Source organism: Danio rerio, chromosome 12 (genome assembly GCF_052040795.2).
Source record: "Danio rerio strain M-AB ecotype USA chromosome 12, GRCz13ab, whole genome shotgun sequence".
NCBI lineage: Eukaryota > Metazoa > Chordata > Actinopteri > Cypriniformes > Danionidae > Danio > Danio rerio.
Genome location: NC_141032.1, coordinates 9,880,552 through 9,903,566, shown reverse-complemented (window position 1 = coordinate 9,903,566; position 23,015 = coordinate 9,880,552). Strand labels below are relative to the sequence as shown.

Below are 23,015 nucleotides of genomic sequence, written 5' to 3'. Positions count from 1 at the left end.
GATTAAACACTAAAACACATAAAATCACCCCCCAAGTGGCCATTTTCTTTTAAAATATTTTTTCTTTTTACTTATTAACATACAATGGCAATGACATAACATTAAATTGACATCAAAGTAAATACAATATAAAAAAAAAGAAATAAAAAAAAGACAATTATCTTTTAAAATTCTTACAGACCTCTAAGAGCATGCATCATACATGCCTACAAAACACTGTTTTATTTTCCAACCGGCTATGGCTAACCCTGTTTAATTGGCTAATGTTGATGAAGGCATTTTCATGGTTTTATAAACTTTATTGCGTCACCATGTGGCCAAAGCCCACAGGTTTGTACCATGTGTATCACGTTTGGTGATGATAATTTATTTCGTTCAAAAGTTATACAGTAGCAAAAGTTAGCTTTTGGCTAAAGTTAGCATGTAAATATTTGTGTAGGCCTACTGTTTCATGTGAAAATCTAAATTATTGTAATTATTATTTGAAAAAATTCAATAATAATTGATATTTAGTGTCCAGAGAAAAGTTCGGCACTGGTTTGGTTCTGATCCTGCAAAAAGCCTAGAACTCATTTGCTAAAGGAGATTTCAGACATAGCTTGATTAAGTGGAAAAATGGGGCGTCATAGAAAAAATCTGTGCATGTACACTTTTGTTTTTCAAATGACCCAAAGAACACAACAAAGTAACATTTTCAATCATCAATCTATGCCTTCCACATTACGGCTGAAAAAAAATCCTAACAAATACAGCAGGGTTTGAGTGCTTACTGGCTAGATTCCCTAAAAATGAGCTCAAGTCAAATACTAAGTGTAAGTCATGGTTGTAAACACTGGTACCCCACCAACAAGCATCATGAATATTTTTAGGCCTTGATGTATTTGTTTAGATGTAGCTCAGCTACTTCTGACATGCTAAAATTTCACTTTGACAAGCCAAAAACAGTTTTTAAAACGATGCTAACCCCTTCTACAATGTTCTTCTCCTGTTCATGGTCTGGCAGAAATGGTATGTGGGTGCAAAATGTTTGGTCACATGACAATACAAGTACACAGTTGCCTAGATACAGGAGGTGGGTCACTTTACCCACTGGCTCGTCTTACCCTACTCTCCAATAGTAATGTTTCACAATGCTAGCACATGTTTCATGTTGCTTCCATAAATTACCCTGATACTATGCACATACCAGAGATGTTGATTTTGTTTGTTTACATTATCTGTCAGAATATGTCTCTCAACTGAGGTTAAATAGACATGTACAATGTCTTTAGGCTGTTTACAATTAAGAATGTTTGTAAAACAGACCATTAAAACCATTTACAACAAATTATATCCAGACAAAATACTCTTTAAAATAGCTTGCAGATGTACATGTACTATCTGGGTTAGTAATTTGCTAGCATAAGAAGCATGCTTCTTGTAACCTGTAAAATGGTAAGCACTTTAATATGTTTCTAGCAATGTTAGCATGTTTCTGGCAACGTTAGCATGTTGTAACATATTGCCAACATGATTTGTTAGCATGTCTAAGTTCATAGGCTTCACTAGTGGTAGATTGTTAATACAGACAGACACACACTCACATGACAAAATATTATAGTAATTTACTGTAAATACACTAACTTTGTGTTTTTGAAGTGTAGGATATTATAGGCTACTTTAAATGTTATAGCATTTACAACACTTTGTTAATGCTAATTTTAGCTACAGTGAACTTAAAAACTTTACTAAATACTGTAGTATATAGTATATAGTGTAGTATAGTAAGTTTTACTACAGTTAACTATGTTGTATTGTAGAGTAATATACCATATGGTTGTTTATATTCTATAGTATTTGGTAATTTGTTTATAATGCTATCCCTGCTGAAAAACTAGCCTAGGCTGGTTGGCTAGTTTTAGAGGGGTTTCAGCCATTTCCAAACTGGTCTTAGCTGGTCAGGCTGAGAAATTACCAGCTAAAACCAGCTTGAACAGCCTAGCCAGGCTGGGAGTCTAATCAAAACCAGCTATGTTCAGCTTAAACCAGGCTGGCCAAGCTGGTTTTAGCTGGTCATTTCCTAGCATGACCAGCTAAAACCAGGCTGGAAATACACCCCTTAGAAACTAGAAACCCCTTAAAAAACAGGCTGGTCAACCAGCTAAAACCAGACAACCAGCCTTGACTGTTAGTCAGCTAAATCCAGCCAACCAGCCTAGGCTGGCTTATGCTGTTTTTTTTCAGCAGGATGACTGTTATATTACCTAGAGCTATAAATTGTATAAAACTATAAAATTACGTCATTAGATTAATTCATATGGTTCACTGTATCTATTATATATTACTATAGTCTTTTTCATGTGGCTAGATAGACAGACAGACAGACAGACTGACTGACTGACAACCTCCCCTTGTAAAAAATGGCCATTAAATTACAGAAAACTACTGTCAAATTAATAACAGAGGTTCAATTACAGAAATTTACCAGAAATTTACATATAAGGAAATTTCTGTAATTTAATGTTCGTTATTTTATGGTAAATTTCTGTAATTTAACAGCTGTTATTTTACGTTCACCCCAGCTGCCGGAAATAAACCGTAAAATTACCGATTTTTTTTTACAATGTTGACAGATAGATAGATAGACAGACAGACAGACAGACAGACAGACAGATGGATACTGATCTGTGACTTTTTGTCATTTAATTTGACAAAATTGAATTCAATAAATATAAAGGCTGAATCAACGATACAGTTCATAAACATTTGTACTGACAGATCAATCATTAAGTAGTTTTCCCAGAACCATTAATTAATAAACATGTCTGTGTTCAAGAATTGGCTTGGAATAATATAAACAATGTAAACAAGTAGAGAGCAGGTTTCCTTTCTCTCATGACAGTAAAGGGTTAACGTCTTTCGTGCCCGTCCCACATGATAAACAGTGGTGGAGCCCCAGAGCCGAGGGCCACCGTTACACCACTAACCTCACAGGAGATCACATCCCTGGACACATCTCCTCAAGTCTCTCTTTAAAACATCTACAATTGGACTGACAAATCTCTTCTTTAATCAAGGATCTGAGTTAATACAAAAAAGAATCTGATGAATGGAAGAAAATCATCTGTGATGGTAAAGAGCATTCAGTTGTCATCCACGTTTTTTTTTTGCTTTAGTAAGATTAAAGGAAATATATATTTTTAAAATCTCTGTAACTGCATTTATTTCAGGTATTCCAGAAGTTAAAATCTCAACAAAAACAAACAACGGGTCAGACTTCAACAGATGTGCGTCCGCTTGACACGGCAGCATCAGAAAGTAACAACATCTTTAACACAATGAAGAAGTAATGGCTGCAAACATCTGCGCTTCTCTCCACATCGACGCGACTGCCATGTCCTGAAGAGAAACAGGAGCTCTCTGGAGAGCAGGAGTTCTGGAAAAGGTCAAAGGTCTTGGGTTAAGCATGGTGTCAGTGGAGGTCTCTGTGGCTTTAGTGCTGTGCTGTGTTTTGATGGGAGCCAGAGCTCTGGTGAGTCAAAACAACATACACTTTCACAACATGCACTTTGCAATGATGTCAAACAAAGGTTTTTACAGTAAAATTCATGTTAAAACATGTTTAAATGATCTTGTGTTTAAGAGAATATTCCTTTTTGATTTTGATGCTTGCTAAAATACTAAATATTTCATTATATTTTTTATTTGGATTTGCAGTTCATTTATTTTAAGGTTCCAAGTTGCAACTTATTGTGCTATTATATTGCATTCAGGTTTCTATAGAAATGACAACTTTGTTAACATTTAAAAAAATGCTTGTTTGTACATTCAGATGTAGATTTTAACTACACTTTAAGAAATGCTGGGCTGTTGTAACTCAACGTTGGCACAATTATGGACAAACTATGTGTGTGTATATATATGCTGTACAGTGATCTTGCATTTTTTAAAAGGCTCTTTAATTAAACCGTATTATTATTATTATTAGTTTTATTAAATTCAATTGTTGGGTGTCATTTAAATTTAACTGAAAAAAAAAAATTATATTTTGACCCAACATCATGAGTTATGATTACCCAGCATTCTTTTAAAGTTTATATTTCAAAGACATTTTACTGTAAGTAGTCGTCAAATTATGCATAAAAATTAAATTAAGACCTGTTGAACGATAACAACATCATCATCAACAACAACAACAACATTCAGCTGATTGCATTTAAAATAAATGTAAAATAGCATATACATTTTCATTTAATGGTAAACATTCATTTAATTGTCTACATTCAGCTTGTACTTAAATGTATTATTTTAGTATACACTGTATTTTTTTCAAAAGAGATAATGTTATTTTCTGCTTTCCACTTTTACCAGAATAATGGATCAATACCCGATAAAGTGACTATTGTTGTTTTGTAAAGATAGTGTGTGCAACTGCCAATTAAACACAATGCAGTCTCCTTAAATATGAACTCAAATAGGGATTCAGTAAAGCTAAAAGTGCATTTAACTGTTTATTTATTAAATAACCAGTGAATACATAAAGATTTCAATTTTTCAAGCGGTTGTAGAATCATTTGGGATTTTTCAACAAACATTTCAGAGAATGTATCTTAAAATAACCATTATTCATAGTTTGGAGAACATTTAGAAAATAATTTCCCCTTTATCAATAGCCTTTTGTGACATAGGTTTCCATGGATGAAACATGAACCACAGATGCCAAAAAAAAAAAAATTAATTAAATTAATTAATTAATTAATTAAAAATTAATTGAAATATTTATTATACATTAGTATACAAAGCACTTCCTATATATTCATTCATTCATTTTCAGCTTAGTCCCTTTATTAATCTGGGGTCGCCGCAGTGGAATGAACCGCCAACTTATCCAGCATATGTTTTATGCAACAGATGCCCTTCCAGTCACAACCCATCACTGATATATATATATATATATATATATATATATATATATATATATATATATATATATATATATATATATATATATATATATATATATATACGTAACTTAAACGCTAACTTTTCCTTATCGCTAACAAACAGTAATCTGATAGTGTTTGTGCTGCTTTGGCTTTTTCATGGATAATTATTGTGATCTACCGATTGCAACAGAAGAATAATGGGAAATCTTTGTAGACTGAAGGCATTCAGCCTTATAATCTTGAAATCTAAGCAAAATCACCCGATCTGTCATAACTTTAGACATTACGCTAGAAAATCGTTCAAACACTAGCACTAAAGGGACATTTGTGAAGTACTGTAGCAACAGTTGCTGCTGTTTTGAAGTCAGCTGTAGATGTGAATGAATGGCGGAAGAAAGTAGTTCCTCTTACAAAAGGGTTTTGAGACTCTCCGTGTTGGATTTTCTTTTTTTATATACACAATTATGCCATAAAACTGTTGTTTAAACGCAATATCACACTCATAGCAGTGCAGTGTGGCTGTATATCATCACTGGTGAGACACAACGCACGTCTCCCACCGGTGCCGATGTACAGACACATCACACTGCTACGAGTGTGATATTGCTCATATATATACAGTTGAAGTCAGAATTATTAGCCTCCCTGGTTATTTTTCCCCCAATTTCTGTTTAACGTAGAGAAAATTTCTTCAACACATTTCTAAACATAATAGTTTTAATAACTCATTTCTAATAACTGATTTATTGTATCTTTATCATGATGACTGTAAATAATATTTTACTACATATTCTTCAAGACACTTCTATACAGCTTAAAGTGACATTTAAAGGCTTGACTAGATTAATTAGGTTATCTAGGCAGGTTAGGGTAATTAGGTAAGTTGTTGTATAACAATGGTTTGTTCTGTAGACTATCAAAAAATATATAGTTTAAAGGGGCTAAAAATATTGACCTTTAAATGGTATTTAAAAAATTAAAAACTGCTTTTACTCAAGCCGAAATAAAACAAATAAGACTTTCTCCAGAAGAAGAAATATTATCAGACATGCTGTGAAAATGTACTTGCTCTGTTAAACATCATTTGGGAAATATTTAAAAAAGAAAAAAATCAAAGGGGGCTAATAATTCTGACTTCAATTGTATATATATATATATATATATATATATATATATATATATATATATATATATATATATATATATATATATATATATATATATATATATATATATATATATATATCATATAACATTTTTATAATGGTGTCAATATTGTAAATTTCCATTCAAACCACTGTTATCTAATGAATTTTCTAAGCTGAAAACTGGTATCTTGCAAAATAACTAGTAAAATATCACTGTCATCATGGCAAAGTTATGTTAAAAATATGATTAAAAATGTTTTAAATACAACTGTTAAATGGGATATATTTGAAAAGCAAATAAAATTTCATGAGAGGGTTTATACGTTTATCTTCAACTCTATATCTATAGCAATTCACTCTTCTCTGACTAAATTGCAAATAGATTTAACCTAAATCTACATTTGAATCCATTTAATAATCAATCATGTTCAAGATCATTGACTGCTTGAACACAGATTATTATGTTCGGCTGATCAGGTTCATACAGTCGGATCGATGTCTCATCCTCTACACAAATAGATCTGTTTGGTTTGGGTGGTCCTGTGAGAAGAGCGCTGACAGGGCAGTTCGTGTGAGATTCCCCTGCCAAGAAATCACCCAGGCAAAAGGGAAATACCCTTTTCACCTTTCGCGCTTTTTTAGAGTTTGTTGTTGTTGTTTCGCAAGATATTAAGCTTAACAAATATCTTAATTTTTGTTTAAACTGTTGTCATTTAAACACGGCTATCAAGTCCAGTTCTTTAATACATTTGTTTCTGCAATTCTAAAATAAGATGCACATTGTTCAAAGATAAGCCCTGTATTTGAGGCTAATGAGGAAAGGAAAGTGTGTCTCTTTGTTTGTGCTGTCAGCTGCTGAAAGACTTACTGGCCAATGCATGCACACGCTCAATGAGGCAGAAAATGAGTCGGTCAGCGAGAGATCAACACTTCTTGATAAACGGGCACTTTAGAAATGGCATTATTATGACCCCGAAAGGTGCAATTAACCAAGTGCACAGCCTTGCCACTATATTTCACTTTGACTGGGGAAAGCAGCTGTTTGAACGTCCTTAAAGGGACAGTTCACTCAAATAAAAAAAAAATTCTGTCATTATTTTTTACTTATCGTTTATGTTCCAAACTGGTTTGAATTTCTTTTGTAAGACTCACTGAAGAATGATGGGGGAAAACAGCCATCAACTTCCATATTATTTGTATTGGTATAAGTATTACCCAGGTAGCAAAGAATTCTGGTTTAGATTTGGCAAACATCTGGCACAGTAGGCATTCATCTGCCATACAGCATGTGGGCCAAAGATAGGGTTGGGTATCTTTTGGGGTTATTTCGATACCGGTGATAAATTGATGTTTTTAAAACACTACCGGTGCCAAAATGGTGCCTGAACTGATACTTTTCAGCAACAAAATGATGGTGGATGACTCAAGAAAAATCTTTTATTTGAAAAAATCTTTAAAAAAATAATTTTAATAGAACAATATAATTAAAGTTTAAAGTAAACATCAATTCATATTTTATATATTTAAATTACATTAATATATTTCCTTTGATCATTTGTTGGTTAGCTTGAATTTAGGATTTGCATTATGAAATTACATTAGCTTACTATTAACCTGTGGAAAGGCTTTCATCAAAATACTGAACTCCTTTTTTCTAGGGTTACTATGTTTACATGGTTATCAGTAATCTAATGATTTGCCTAAACCTGAATAAGACAATGATATGATGAAGGGGTTTACATGAGTTGCTTTTTGAATGTTCCTTTCATGATTCCGTCTTACATGTTATAGTACATAGATCAACTAACGTCATTGCGTCACCACGCTATCCATGTTTCCTCCAGAGTTTTATGTAATTTCAGGTGTTTTATTCTTAGTTTTTCGACTTTTTGAATGTGAGCATTAAGTAAGGACTGCTGGAAGAGTGCTCTTTTAATGGAATTTGATACCGCACGTTAAATGGAAAGAAAAAAAGTCTGCATTTTGCGACGCAGGTGTCTGTGGTCCTTTAAGGTAATCAAAAATCACTGTTTACATGGTAGTCTAGAAACTTAATCAGAGTATTGTCCTAATCATATTTAAATCGGAGCATTGGTGTCCATGTACGTACTCAATGAAAGTGCCAGATGATATCGCAAGCTTTGCATTCCTCCGCCTTTAAGTTTAAGAGTCCCTGCACCTTCAAATGTGTCATTCATTTTGACGTGTTTCCCCCTTACATGCAACTTTTGTAAAGCATCTGCTTCACGTTGCTGTTTCAGAATCCTTGCTTGTAAAATATCCTTTAGAATGCTTTAAGCAAATGTGATTAACGCGATCATGAGTGTTGATCTGAAGAGAGTCACTGTACTGCATGCGTCTGTTCTCTAAGCAAGAACAAACGCCTCACATTGCCTGTCCGTACTTCTCAAAGTTGTTTAGAGTTAAATGTTTAGAGATGGTGTGACAACGTGTATCTATGTGTGCCTTTGATGCACCCCTTGATGCTTCTAACATCCTTGTTGCAGCACCAGTGGCACCGAAATTAGGCAACGAAATTCATATGCTGACTTGGTACGGTACATACTAGTCACAAAGGGTTTCTGTACCCAACCAAGGTTTGGCAGAGATGGCACTGTCTTTAAGGCAGCAAACAATACTTGGGTCGGATGTAAAATGTAGTATTTGGCCCAGATGTTAGTAATTAATGTGTGGACCACGTCAGTTTGGCCTATCTTGACCCACATTTAAAATACATTTATTATTTTCAAAGAAAAAAAAAAAAAGACCAATCAGGTCACTTCGAGAAAAAGCACACCCATAGCATGCCTAAAGAAGGCATTTTTTTTTGGCCCACTTAAGGCTTAATTTGGCTGAGACTTGGCCCAGATATGGTCCATGTTTGGCCCTTGTCAGGAAGTTCAGTCATGTACTGTAATTCACTGGGGCATGTGGGCCAAGCAAAAGCTGATTGTGTGGGCCAGAGCTGGGCCAAAGATATTTTGCTATGTAGGGAATGTCAATACTGCTTTTTTGTTTTAGCATTCTTCACAATTTCTGTTTTGTGTTCAGCAGAAGACTTGAGTGAGAGTAAATGGTGAGTCTGTTTTCATTTTGGGGCGAACTATCCCTTTCCTAAATAATACTTCAGATTATTCAGCAATTGCACACATATTATTCCGGATCACTTCACACAATGATCTCTTCAAATAAGGGTTAAATGTGTTACGTGACATCTGTCAGACGGCGCCCTTTCATTTGTTTGAACACTGGGCTGTTGGACATACTAATCATTAGAAATCAATGTAGTTGGATCGTTAGTAAGGGTCAGTTATGTTTTCCAAGAGCAAAAATCACTAATCAAAACAAGACAAATGGGTTAATTAACTCTGCAGTTTCTGTGGAAGGTTTCATCTATGATTTATGGGCTAATGTGAATGCTGTGATTTAATTCTTATTGATTTGGTGTGTGTGTGAACAGCTAAAGCATGTTAGTGTTGTATGTATTGCAATTTGAAGTCTGAATGCAGTTTAAATGTGATTTCAACATAGAGGTGAAAATTAAATATAAAAATGACATTTGATAAGATTCTATTTTTAAAAACCTTATTTTGCTGTTAGTATGTCTGCTATTATTTATTATAATTGCATAGGTTATGTGTTAATGTAGGTTAATGTATTACATTAATGTACAACATTTTTGTAAACACATGGTGATTCTAGAACTGCAGGTATATTTTGTGTCTCCAAGATTCATTTATTCAGTCATTTTCCTTTCAGCTTAGTCCCTTTATTAATCTGGGGCCGCCACTGTGGAATGAACCGCCAACTTATCCAGCATATGTTTTACACAGCGGATGCCCTTCCAGCTGCACCCCAGTATTGGGAAACATCCATAGACACTCATTCACATGCATAGTTACACAACTTACTTTATTAAATTCACCCACAGCATGTCTTTGAACTGTGGGGGAAACTGGAGCACCCAGAGAAATCCCATGCAAAAACAGAGAACATGCAAACTCCACACAGAAATGCCAACTGACTCAGCCGGGATTCAAACCAGTGACCTTCTTGCTGTGAGGCAACAGTGCTAACCACTAAGTTGCTCTTTTTCTTTCTTTCTTTGGTTTTGTTTGGTGGTTGTGAATGTATTCAGGGCACAAATGCTCCAGTGTTCCTCCAGCGTTGAGGGCTCATACAGTATGTGGGACGGGGTGGAGGGAAGCCCATGGCTGTGGGGTGTGTTAGGCTGGATGTGCTCTCTCATCCTGGAGCTTGAAGGGAGCTCGTCACATACCACAGGACAGTGCAAATATTTCACAACACTGAGAGACGGCACATTAGCCTAAAAGAAGGTGAGCCGCATGGGCTGATAGATGGACGATATGTCAATGGTTTCAGCTGAGATCGTGGAAAATGAAAAGCCAACACGTACTGTACATGAATAGAAGAGAAAGGAGGTTTTTGACAGTCTTTCGTGATCTCAAGTGTCACCAGTCTACCATGCAAAGCAGATGGAATGGAAAAATAGCAGTACTACTAAAAGACTGGCATAAAGGTTGACTTTTGTTTTTGTTGTGTTTACTTTTTTCCTCACTGTGTGCCATCATGTCATCTAAAATGGCTGGGTTAAATATAGACAGAAACAATCTATAAATAAAAGCTTTTTCAATTGCACGTGTGGCATATTCAAAGTGATAATGTCACATCCCTGGCTCGTTCCTGCTGCTCTACCACCAGTCTCCCTTACCATCTCGTTCACTCAGCTCCAATCATTGCTCTCCTTCACCAGTCACCTCTCATCATACCCGTGCACACCCCATCCATTGAATTCTAATTAGACTCACCTGCACCATCAATCACCTCCCCTATAAAGCCTCCCAGATTCCATTCATTCAGTGGCTGGAATTGAAGTCAGATGGTTCACCTCACCTTCTACCTGGCTCGCCTGCTTCTGTTAATGTTTCCCTTCTCCTATAGAAGTTTCTCCTGCAGCTGGATTTATACTTTTGCCTAGTGGTGGGCAAAGCGAGGCTTCGTGAAACACTGAAACTATCGAAGCAAATGTGTCGAAGCTTCGAAATGTTTCGAAACACCAATCTACGGTGACACCTAGTGGTCATTTTATTTGTATTTCACTAAAACAGCTTCAGCAAAGAACAGTTGAGCAAATTGAGGTATCAAACCCCACTTTGTAGCCTTGAATCATCATATGGTCGAGCGGTTAGAGTTTGTGACTACCATGCGGGAATAATGGGTTCAAATCCATTGTTTTGTTCATAAAACAGGGTTGTTACTAGATCAGATACAGTTGTGGCCAGAAGTTAACAATAATTATTTATATTATTAATTAAATTTCCCATTGTATTTTATTAACTTCTATCCAAAACCTAAACCCATCACAGTACTGTAAAAATATGAATTATTGTTTTACAGTGTTACAAAAATGATGCTAAATTGATGGCATATCCGCAGCTGTATCCTATCGAGACTACACCATAAAACAGAAACATGATTAAAATACATAAAATCATAATTTTGGAGTATTTGTACTAGTCGAGATTCGAACCCAAAATTAATTTGAATTACAGTGCACACACACGGCCCACTAGGCCATACAATACAGAGTCATTAAAAGATCATCCCAGTCAAATCCAGATTCTCCGGGACTTGAAACGCCTCTGAAATGATCGATGCTTTGAATCGCTTTTGTCACGTGCCCAAGTGTTTCGAAACACTTTAGTCATGTGACCTGGGTGTTTCAGATCATGCTTCGGTGCAGTGTTTCGAAACACTTGCGCTTCGGGATCTCGACACTGTGTCGAAACGTCAGTTTCACGTCAGCCATCCCTACTTTTGCCTGGCAGAGCATCGCGCCACTCTGCTGACTGCACGCACCTCACGAAACGGACGTTCATCGTTGTTATTTTCTTTAAAACGACAGGGGGCGGTCAGAAGAAACTGACTGTAAAGTCAGACGGATAAACCGATAAGTAGGAACTTTCCGGAACTACGTCATATCATTCAAGATTTTTAGACTAATTATTTTTGTCGTTTTCATAAATTATTTTAACAATGCATCACTTGCTTTTGTTCATATCTCAGACAGTTTTTCCAATTAAAGTTTGGTAAAATATTAGTGACAAGAGTACAGGGGCTGCTCTACAAATATATTTTTATTATGGCAAGAATAAAAGCAAAACAGTACACTTACTAAAAAATACAATGTTTTTTTTTTTTAGATTTAGCTCGCTCCACAATTCACACATTACTGTCTGGCTAGTTTCTGTCCTCTTCTTATGCTAAAAAGGCAATTCTGGTCCAACATTCCTGACCATGATCATCAATAAAGCCTAGAAAAACATCATCAGTATATTGTAAACTGATAGGTTCAAATATTCCTTTCCGGTTATCAAAGAAATAATTTGTTCCCTAATTAAAGTTTTATAACTTTTTGTTTTAAAATCAAAATTGCAATATATACATCAGTGTAAAACCTATGAATGGTGGAAAACCTATTTCTGTAATTCTGCGCACTGTCGGACGAAATTATGACGCACATACCCAAAAGTAAATATCTGCAAACTCGCGATGACGTCACATTCGCCTCGCACACTCAAGCGAACAAGCATCGAGTATAACCCAGGCTTCACCCTGTGGAAGTACATGCTGTGATTAAGGTAAGTGACTTCATATTTAGATGGTTGCATGAAGATCCTTGTTTACATTGTGAAAAACGTATTATCTGCTCTCCATCAAGAATATGTTGAACAATCCACTGTGTTTTTAAACAAATTGACGAAAAGAGAATCATTCTAGTCTTAATTGTGTGACCATGACTGGATTCCAGCCCCGAAGATAAACAAATGCAGCAATGGAGTCTAGCTCAGCGTTAACCGGAAGCACATTGGACCCATTCGCTGGAATGATACATTAAACCATGCCTTCCGCTCCCATGGATGCTGCTACCACTTCGATGGTCATCCATAGCTTGCCACATGAACAATTCAGGCGCTCCAAATACCTGCAATGGCTTTCTGCTGCAATGTGCCCTCTACATAGAGGCTAATGCTAACCAGTTTTCCAATGAGATTTACAAAGTTGCTTTCATAATCTCCCTCCCCTTCCACAGACCCGGAACTGTGTGTCACTGCATATCAAACGACTAAAAAGATATAACGATAAACAGAAATCTCCACTGTGCTGAGCGAGAGCGCTTCTTAAACTGAACAGCGAATCATTGACGTAAGCGTGCCCAGGCCCGAATGCGATGTGAGTGCAGGCCGTCGGGGGAGACGGGAGAGGGGACAAGTGTGCTTCGGCCAGGTTCAAGGCAACTGTACATAAGAACACCGTTATGAACTGTGTGCTAAATCTGAGTGACCTTCTCTGTATGTAGGAAGGTACACCCACTGGATGACTCTGGTCTACAAGGCCCCTTTGGGACTGGTACCTTCATACCCAAGTTTCCTTCTTCATAAGTCAAAAAGCCAGTATTCATTACATTCCAGTGAATTTTACCATTTAACTGTTCCCCTGGTTCAAACAGAAATAGGAAAGTGAGCCTTTACTCATGCCGCCCCCTCATCCTGGAATACTCTTCATTCTGAACTAAAAATGCCTAAGCTCATCCGAATTACATCGTTTCGCTCTATCCTTTTTAACAAACAGTAACAGTCCATTTCTCAATGTACGTGTTTTAAACATATTGTAACGTGGTATAGCTGAACAACTAAACTGTATTTTTATATTATCTTAATTTTCTATTTATTATTAATATTAATATATGTAGTAAGGTTCGTTGTTGTTGAGGGAAGAAGAAGACAGGGTCGGCGATTCAGGTAAATAAACTGTTTTATTAATTTTATATGCCACCACACATGTAGCAGTGTGTGTGTGTGTGTGTGTGTGTGTGTGTGTGTGTGTGTGTGTGTGTGTGTGTGTGTGTGTGTGTGTGTGTGTGTGTGTGTGTGTGTGTGTGTGTGTGTGTGTGTGTGTGTGTGTGCTCTCTCTACTCTCGACTGCTCTTCTCATTCCCTTTAAGAAGGGAGTCTCTCCGGCCCAATCACTAGAAAGACAGGTGTTATTTATCATTTCTGATTGACCTGCTGATTAGCCGCTGGGCTCCTAGCATGCTCTCCCCCCTTATTGGGTGTTCGATCACGCTTACCTCTCCACAATATAATTTTTTTTCATAAGTCTGGTGTTGCGGACCTCTTGGCTAGGTCACAGGTCTTGATCTCAGTGGGTTTTTATCTGTTTAAATTAAGAAACACACACATATATATATATATATATATAGGAATTTTTGGTCATAATTATTCCACAACCATTTAACTGTTTTTAGCTCATTTAATTGTATGGTACACTCTTAGAAATAAAGGTACAGGAGCTGTCACTGGGCCAGTATCTTTTCATAAGGTACACATTTGTACCTTAACGGTCCATAATGGTACCTCAAAAATACAAAAGGTGCATTTGGGCACTAATATGTACCTTTAGGGTACCACTGTGGACTCTTTGGGTACAAAAATGTATTCTTTAAAAAGGTACTGCCCTAGTGACAGCTCCTGTACTTTTATTTCTGAGAGTGTAGGGTAAAATAGTATTAAAGGCAAACTTATTTAAGACTTAAAAAAAAAAAAGAAAGAAAAAAAGGCATTTTAAATTGCCCTAGAGTTAAACAGTTTATTTAAAAAATTTTTAATCCATTTAGCTGATCTGCAGTTCTGTCAGAAGCACTTTTAGCTTAGGATAAATCATTCAGATGAACCATTAGCATCTCACTCAACAAATAAAAAAATGTTTCAATAAACTTTTATAAGTTCCCACTGAGCCAAATAAGGAGAAAGAACCAAATCTCCTCCTACAGCTATGCTGATGACACTATCTACTTAGCCTTACTGCCTAATGACTTCAGCCCCATTGACACCCTCTGCCAGTGCATTCATGAAATTAACAGTTGGGTGTGCCAAAACTTGACGTGCTGCCCTGTCAAGAAAAGAGGAGGAGTAGGGGTAGAAGGGGGGGGGGAATCTTTAAGACGAAGATGGCTAAGGTAAGATACTCTGGTTATTTATAGTGATTTAGGAATCGTCTGATTGGTGCATCATGCGTTAGCTAATGCAGGACCAGCTGCTATCAATCATAAGCATGTGATCCTCTTGAAATTAGTTAAAAAAACTTTACTAAGTAAAAATGCTTGAAGTTCATGAAGCAATTTAATAAAATAATATACAATGCAGAACCGGGCAGCACAGCTGAGTTTTTAGCACTGTCGACTCACAGCAAGAAGGTTGTTGGTTCTAGTCCTGAGTGGGCCAGTTGTCATTTCTTCTTGGAGTTTGCATGTTCTTCCCATGTTCACGTGGGTTTCCTCCAACATGCTTTTCCCCATCAGTCCAAAGACATGCGCTAATGGTGAATTGGATGAACTAAATTGCCCGCAGTGTATGTGTGGATGCAATAGTGTATGGGTGTCTCCCAGTACTGAGTTGCGGCTGTAAGGGAATCAAACTGCATAAAACGTGGAATATGTCCTCTGAAATATTTGGCGATTCATTCCGCTGTGGCGACAGCTGATACAGTAAATAAGCCAAATAAAAAATGAATGACAATGCAGAACATGAACTTCCAAATTACAAAAGTCTCAGAATTACAGATAAAAATGTGCTGACGATATACATCAGACAGGGTTTGTCGGAAATTATATATATAAAAATAATGTTTCACCTGTCTCTGTTGCTCTTACAGATTGATTCAGATGATGTCATCACAAGAGATGAACAGATCTTTCTCCTCATTGGTGCGCGGTCGAGGTGTGAGAGAACCATCCGTGCACAGTCAGACGTGGTCAGAGGTATAACAGTGTATTTATATTTTATTTCAGCGCTATTTATTGTATATTTTACAATAAATATGCTTTAAAATATGTATGAAATATTTGCATAAAGGGCCATTATACTATGCTATAATTGTTAGCAAGACACTTAAAGGTGCTGTAGGTGATCTGCCAAAATGCTAACTGTTAGCGTAATAGCTTTGAAAAAACAGTTCCTTCCCTGCTATCCAAAGCCATGCCACCTGAAATCACGAAGTTGCACTGTAAAGATGACAGTAGACTTTATAGTACTTTATAACAATACAATTTCGAATGAAAAACTGTATTATATCTAGCAGTTTTTCAGTTGTGTAGCAAGCAAAACTTGGAGTTTAACGTACATATCCTAAAAAATTTGTTAAACTATATTATAGTTTGTAGTATATTATTTGTACTAAGGCTTTTTTAATCATTCTTTAAAAGTTTTTTTTTTCCCTGATATTAATGTATGTTAAAAGTGGAAGAATGTATGGTATATTTAGAGATTTCATGCATAATTACATTATATAATATAATATTAGTATTACATAATTACATTAATTAATGTGTATAATTACAGTGATAATCATTATAATCACATTAATTAATTAGTTTAATTGCTTTAATAACATGTATGTTTACAGTAATAATTTTTTAAATCACATTAATCTGTATAATTTCAATAAAAATGTTTATTTACAGTAATAACTTGTAAAATGACAGCAATAATCTGTATAATTTCAATAATAATAAGCAAAATGGCAGTAATTACCATTTTTTCCCCCCAATTTTTTCACAGTTTAAATGCAAATTATCAACAGTAATAAACTGTAATTTAATTTATTTTGACCATAAAATATGTATTTCAAAAGTTTTTTTGCATGTAATTTTGTGAAATAGTTATTTCTGTAATTTAATGGAGTATCTCTGGAAGTCCAGTTGCCTAGTCTTTTAATCATTATTTTATAGATTTTGTTTTAACAGTGTGTCTAAAAAAATACTTCAGCCATTGTGTCATCCTTCCTCCAGCGTGCAAAAGAAACTCCAATAATGATAAAAGTTTTGATCCATCATTTGTTTACGGCTTTCACTCTCTCGTGTGCAGATGAACGTGGCACATGTGCACGCGCAAACGGCGGATCTGCGTGAACGGGGTGCGCAGATGTACAAATCTACATTTGTTGACAACCAGCTTGGGCTACTTATAAGAGTTATGGGAATTATCGACTAGACAAATTTCAAATTGATGAACATTTTTTAGTTTTATGCCTTATCCAGAATATTAAAATACATGTAAACACATTTAGATCATTTATTTTAATCATCATTATAAAAATGTGAAGAGACTTCCAACCAGCACAACAAAAACTGTTCTGAAGACAAATCACCTACTGCACCTTTAACTCAAATAATAACAATTTTAAACCATTACATTAATTTATATTTATGATTTTTTTATTTTATTCAAAACTTATCTTTTTAATTAGATGAACACTAGATTAACTTCCTTATAATCTATTTTCCTATTATAGATGTCAATGGTCACCAGAATTCTTGTTTTGTGATGTTGTGACAGAAATCGTTGCATTTGTGACAGAAAAAAGCATCAGAAAAATGTGAAATCTCAGGAAACCATTTTTTTTTTAAAATTTTGAAACATCATTGGGAAAATCTGACTACGATTAAAAGCAGTTTTACCACTCAGATCATTTTATAAAACTGTAATTCTAAATAGAATTAAATAAAAATAATTTAATCACCAATCAGATTTTCACCTATAGATAATAAATCAGGGCATCAAATCCCTTCTATGACTCGCATGTACTGCTATCTTCCCAATATCAGTAACATTAAAGGTGTAATTTGGCATATTATAAAGCTGTGACAAAAAGGCAGCTGCTGAACCAATCAAAAGCTTGCTTCTTTCAAGCCCTACAGATCCAATTTCCTGAAGACAGCAGGATCTATGTTTATGACAAATTAGACTGCGGCCCTGTTTATATCAAGGTTTTACGATAAGGAATATTGATTCGAGCTCAGGTTGCTTTGTTATCCGTAGTGATGAGTCACTTTATAGAAAGATACAGAAGGATCCGAAACTGCGAGAGGAATACAAATCACTGTTGTTGGGTTATGAGAAATATAATTCAAGATTGATATCTTTGACTTCTACAAATAAAGTTGACTCGCCGCCTTCAAGTATATTGGAGATGGAGAATAATTTGTATATTGTATTTTTTTGTTTGTGATTAATCGCTGAAGCTATTGTCACAATTTAAGTACACTGTAAATCTGGATAAGTTAACTCATTAATCAATAAATAATCAATAAATCTGTTAATCAACCCCAGTCCTTTTTTTTATTAGAATATGCAAAAATCATACAAATACAAGAAAACATCAACAAATAACAAATACAAAGCAACGAAACAAAAACAAAACAACAACAATATAGTCAGGTACTGGTATGTGCATGAGTGTGTGCGTGTGAGTGTGTGCATGCATGTAAAGGTAACTTGGTGGACAGGTCAGAGTTCATACATAAGGAACAATAACAGTCAATAAATAAAGCAAGTGTCACAGATATAGATAAAACATATAGCAAGAAACCAGTCAGATGTAGGGAGTAACAACAATGCTTATTAATGTATGATAGTAAATATGAGAGTATAAAAAGAGAAAGGACAACAGTAATAACTGACAACAATAATAATAAATCACAAGTGCTACACCAACTACTACTACAGAAAGTTACTTATATTACAACTACTACTGCTTCTACTACAGCCACAACCACGACTACTGCTACTAAAGTGTCTACTAATACTGATACTACTATAGCGTTTGCTACAACTAATACAACAACGTCTACTGCGACTACTACTACTACTACTACTACTACAATCACTTCTACTATATACATCAACAACATCTACTACTGATATTACTACACCAACAACGACTACTACTACTACTGTAACAACCACACCATTACTACTTCTGCTAGTACTATACCAATGACATCTACTACTACATGAACTACTACTTCAATAATCTCTGTAACAATTACTCAATAACAATCGATACTATTACAATGACTACTACTTCAACTACTACTACTACTACTACAACTACTACCGCTACAACTACAACAACTGCAACCTTAATAATGATAATGGTATAAATACTTGTAATAATGATAATGAAAAGATAACAGGACAAGTCAGAACAGTAATAATAATAATGATTACAAAAAATAAAAGTAATACTATTTATGACAAAGGTGTCGAGGAGAGGGGAGGATGAGAAATCAGGGAGAGGACAAGTAATAATAATAATAATAATAATAATAACAACAACAACAATAATAATAATAATAAATAATAATAATAGTAGTAAGTAGTAAGTAGAAGGGGAAAGAGAGGAAAAGAGAAAATAAACTAAAAATAATAAACAAAAATTAATAAAATAATAATAATAAAAATAAATAAATAAAATAAAAAAAGAAAAAAAAAGAAAAGGAAGGGGAGGAGTCGAAGAAAAAGAAAAGAAACAAAAAGAGTGAAGAAAAAATAAAGTTCAGCAAACAAAGCAATGAGAATAGGCAATAAAATGAATAATAATAATAAAAACTAAATAAATAAAAAAGAAAACACTATATCAATGCTAATTATGAATTATACAAACCCACATGGAAGAATAATATTAAAGATATGTATGATAGATTATTAACTTGATAACTATAATATACTCATGCTGGTAATAATAATAATACTAATAATAATGATAATAATAAAAACAACAACAGCTGTAACAATATAATCAACCCCAGTCCTGATCAAAACTAGTAAATTGTTTAGAAAATTTTAACTCTTTAATTGCTAAATTTATAAATGATATCACTGATTTGATGAAAAAACACAATATGATGTATTTTCAATGTTAAAAGTAATTGTGGACAGAATTTATTTGAACCTTTTATCACAGGACATGTGAACGATTAGTAACAGCATTGTCTTTGATGCATTGTTAGATTTTCATTTTCTCTCCCTAATTCCCTGATTTACTGTTTTTGCCCCATTGACTTCCATTTTTCATGGTGTTAACTGATGATCAACAGTAAAAATTACAAATATTACCTCTTCCCAACAGGGAAAACCACCAACAATCGAGACTGCATGCTTTTATGGTATGGCATCAAATCGATGACAAAATTAATCGAGCAGACCAGTGATTTTTACGTGCGAGGAGAAGTGAACTGCGAGCAGATTACAGAACTGATCAATGTGCGCGTGAAGATCCCCTGTGCGTGCGCGAGCTGTAGTTTCCTTGCATGTAGGCCTGTAATCTGCTCGCGGTTCACTTCTCACGGCATTGATTTGCCGCCATTTGGTGTCATGGCTTTATAATCAAAAAAAGTGAATATAATGTAAGTCAATCGGGCAAAAACAGCCACCAACAGTAAATTAGAGAAAAAACAACAGAAAATGAATTAAAAACAATGCATCAAAGATAATGTGGTTTTACATGTCAGAGACTTTGATAAAAGGTAAATAAAACCAACAATTACTTTTATATTGAAAATGCGTCATTTTGCGTGTGTTTTTCACCAAATCAGTGACATCATTTACGAAGTTGGCAATTAAAGAGTTAAAATCCTGAAATTGCCTAAGCAATTTATTAGTTTTGATCAGGATTTATGCAAAAAAATATAAAAAAAGTTTATATTTTTATTCAAATCATTTCCTTAAAATATTTTTTAAAATAATGTGCCAAAAATCATTCCATTTGCTGAAACACAAAGAACGTTTAGGCCAAATTAAGACTCAAAATCACCACATAGTGGATGGAAGCATCCCCAACAGTACATAAGGGTTAAGTTCAGTTATCAAATCTTGTTATTAAAATGAATTAAGCCCAGAAAATATATAGCTACTTTTTTTTTGGCTTGCTATTGCTTCCAGCATTAAATTATTCATTCAATAACTCATTCGGTTTGAGTTCTGCTTAACACACTGAAAAAAAATGGCTTTTGCTGTTTGTTCAAACTACTTATTTAAAATGAGTTGGATTACCACAATTCTGAAGTTATTTTGGGAAATTTTATGTTCAATCCACTTAATTTTGTAAAACTGATTAAGGTAACGTAATCTATTTTGTGTTGGGGCATGAAGGAATTGTGTGGAACATTTTTACAGTCAGTTACTATAAGAGTTACCATAACTATTTTTCAATTAGTTAAAGTAACTTATTAAGTAGTTTTTTTTTTAAGTATTAGCTGAACTAACTGATTTCATTTGGTGATTTTCACTGTTTTACACTGCATTATTACAATATTGGCCTAAGCTGCAAAAGAAAAAAAAAGGTTTATTGATATATTAATGAGTGAATAAATAAATGCATGTTTTGAACAAATGAAAATGCAAGATGATAAAGTGCAATAGGTAATACTTTACATTATAGTCTATATAGTACAATATAGAATTAGTTAATTCGCTAAAATCAACAGTGAGAAAAATTATAGATATGTTAAAGTTAATTTAAAAATACACCAGAATTTTATTAGTTATCAACTCCTTTTAACCACATCCGCCTTTTCATTAGGCATTAAAATCAACATCTGCAATGATTGCATTTGTAGTTGTCATTACATTGACTTTAGTTAAATCAATGAACAAAAGGCCCATAAATACTCATAATTTTAAATGTAATAATATGTCTGAAAATAAATTACACATTAAGTCTTGCTGCTGTGAACAACTGCAAAATAAAACAATCAGAATTTTCTTCAAAGCCATTTATAGTAAATAATTATTCACAGTATTTTTAAGTGTCAGTAATCAATAATGTACACGTTAATTTTCACACAATATATTGAATTATTAAATATTGCCATACCTTTTTTGAGTTAAAGATATATTGTCTATTTTTGTGTTTGTCAGAGAATAACTGTGCTCCTGAGTGGGATGGGATCATTTGCTGGCCCACAGGAAAACCCAATCAGATGGTGGCAGTTCTGTGTCCTGAGTACATCTATGACTTCAACCACAGAGGTCTGCTGAACCCTCTAAAACTAAAACACAAATCTCTGCTCTAAGTTTCTAGAAAATACCAATGCCAATACAAATACCAATTACTCTGGATACTAAGCAGTGAGAAGAGAATTTATACTGAAGGGTGATATGCTCTCACCAGCCACTTTATTAGGTACACCTTTCTAGTACGAGGTTGGACCCAATTTTGCTTTTGGAACTGCCTTAATTCTTCGTGGCATAGATTGAACAACATACTGGAAATATTGCTCTGAGATTTTGGTACATACTGACTTGATAGCATCACACAGTTGCTGCAGATTTGTCGGCTGCACATCTATTATGTGAATCTCCCTTTTCACCACATCCCAAAGGTGCTCTATTGGATTGAGTTCTGGTGACTGTGGAGGCTATTTGAGTACAACAGTAGATGGCTTCACTGTGGTCATAAAGAGATGGACATGGTCAGCAACAATACTCAGGTAGGCTGTGGCGTTTTTCAATGTTTTATTGTCCAATTTTGGTGAGCCTGTGCGAGCTGTAGCCTCAGTTTCCTGTTCTTAGCTGACAGGAGTGGCACCCGTTGTGGTCTTCTGCTGCTGTAGCCCATCTGCCTCAATGTTGGACGTGTTGTGTGTTCAGAGATGCTCTTCTGCATACCTCAGTTGTAGTGAGTGGTTATTTGAGTTACTGTTACCTTTCTGTCAGTTCGAACCAGGCTGGCCATTCTCCTTTGACCTCTGGCATTAACAAGGCGTTTCCACCCACAGAACTGCCGCTCACTGGATATTTTATTTTTTTCGGACCATTCTCTGTAAACTCTAGGTATGGTTGTGCATGAAAATCCCAGTAGATCAGCAGTTTCTGAAATACTCAGACCAGCCTGTCTGGCACTAACAACAATGCCACATTCAAAGTCACTTAAATCACATTTCTTCCCCATTTTAATGCTCGGTTTGAACTGCAGCCGATTGTCTTGACCATGTCTACATGCCTAAATGCATTAAGTTGCTGCCATGTGATTGGTTGATTAGAAATTTGCATTACTGAGCAGTTTTTTAGGTGTACCT

General features: G+C 34.9%; 2 protein-coding genes across 3 annotated transcripts in view; one reads left to right on the top strand and one right to left on the bottom strand.

Annotated features, from left to right (window-relative positions):
- Positions 1 to 2,953: 2,953 nt before the first annotated feature.
- Positions 2,954 to 23,015, top strand: part of pth3r (parathyroid hormone 3 receptor) — a 38,397-nt gene continuing 18,335 nt past the window's right edge. The window contains 4 exon segments of the mRNA NM_131378.1: positions 2,954 to 3,111; positions 3,210 to 3,511; positions 15,809 to 15,914; positions 21,856 to 21,966. Of these exon segments, the coding sequence (NP_571453.1) occupies positions 3,446 to 3,511; positions 15,809 to 15,914; positions 21,856 to 21,966 (283 nt within the window). The 5' untranslated portion in view covers positions 2,954 to 3,111; positions 3,210 to 3,445.
- pimr46 (Pim proto-oncogene, serine/threonine kinase, related 46) overlaps positions 3,186 to 23,015 on the bottom strand; it is a 45,832-nt gene continuing 26,002 nt past the window's right edge. Inside the window, exon 9 of one of the 2 annotated variants that reach the window (XR_015503885.1) lies at positions 3,186 to 3,508. Coding sequence is in view for 1 of the 2 variants with exons in the window: in XM_087275926.1 (XP_087132052.1) it covers positions 14,308 to 14,311 (4 nt within the window). In the remaining variant the exon portion in view is untranslated. Of the gene's footprint in view, positions 3,509 to 14,224; positions 14,312 to 23,015 lie in introns of those variants that run through there. The other variant, XM_087275926.1, reaches the window with a different exon arrangement.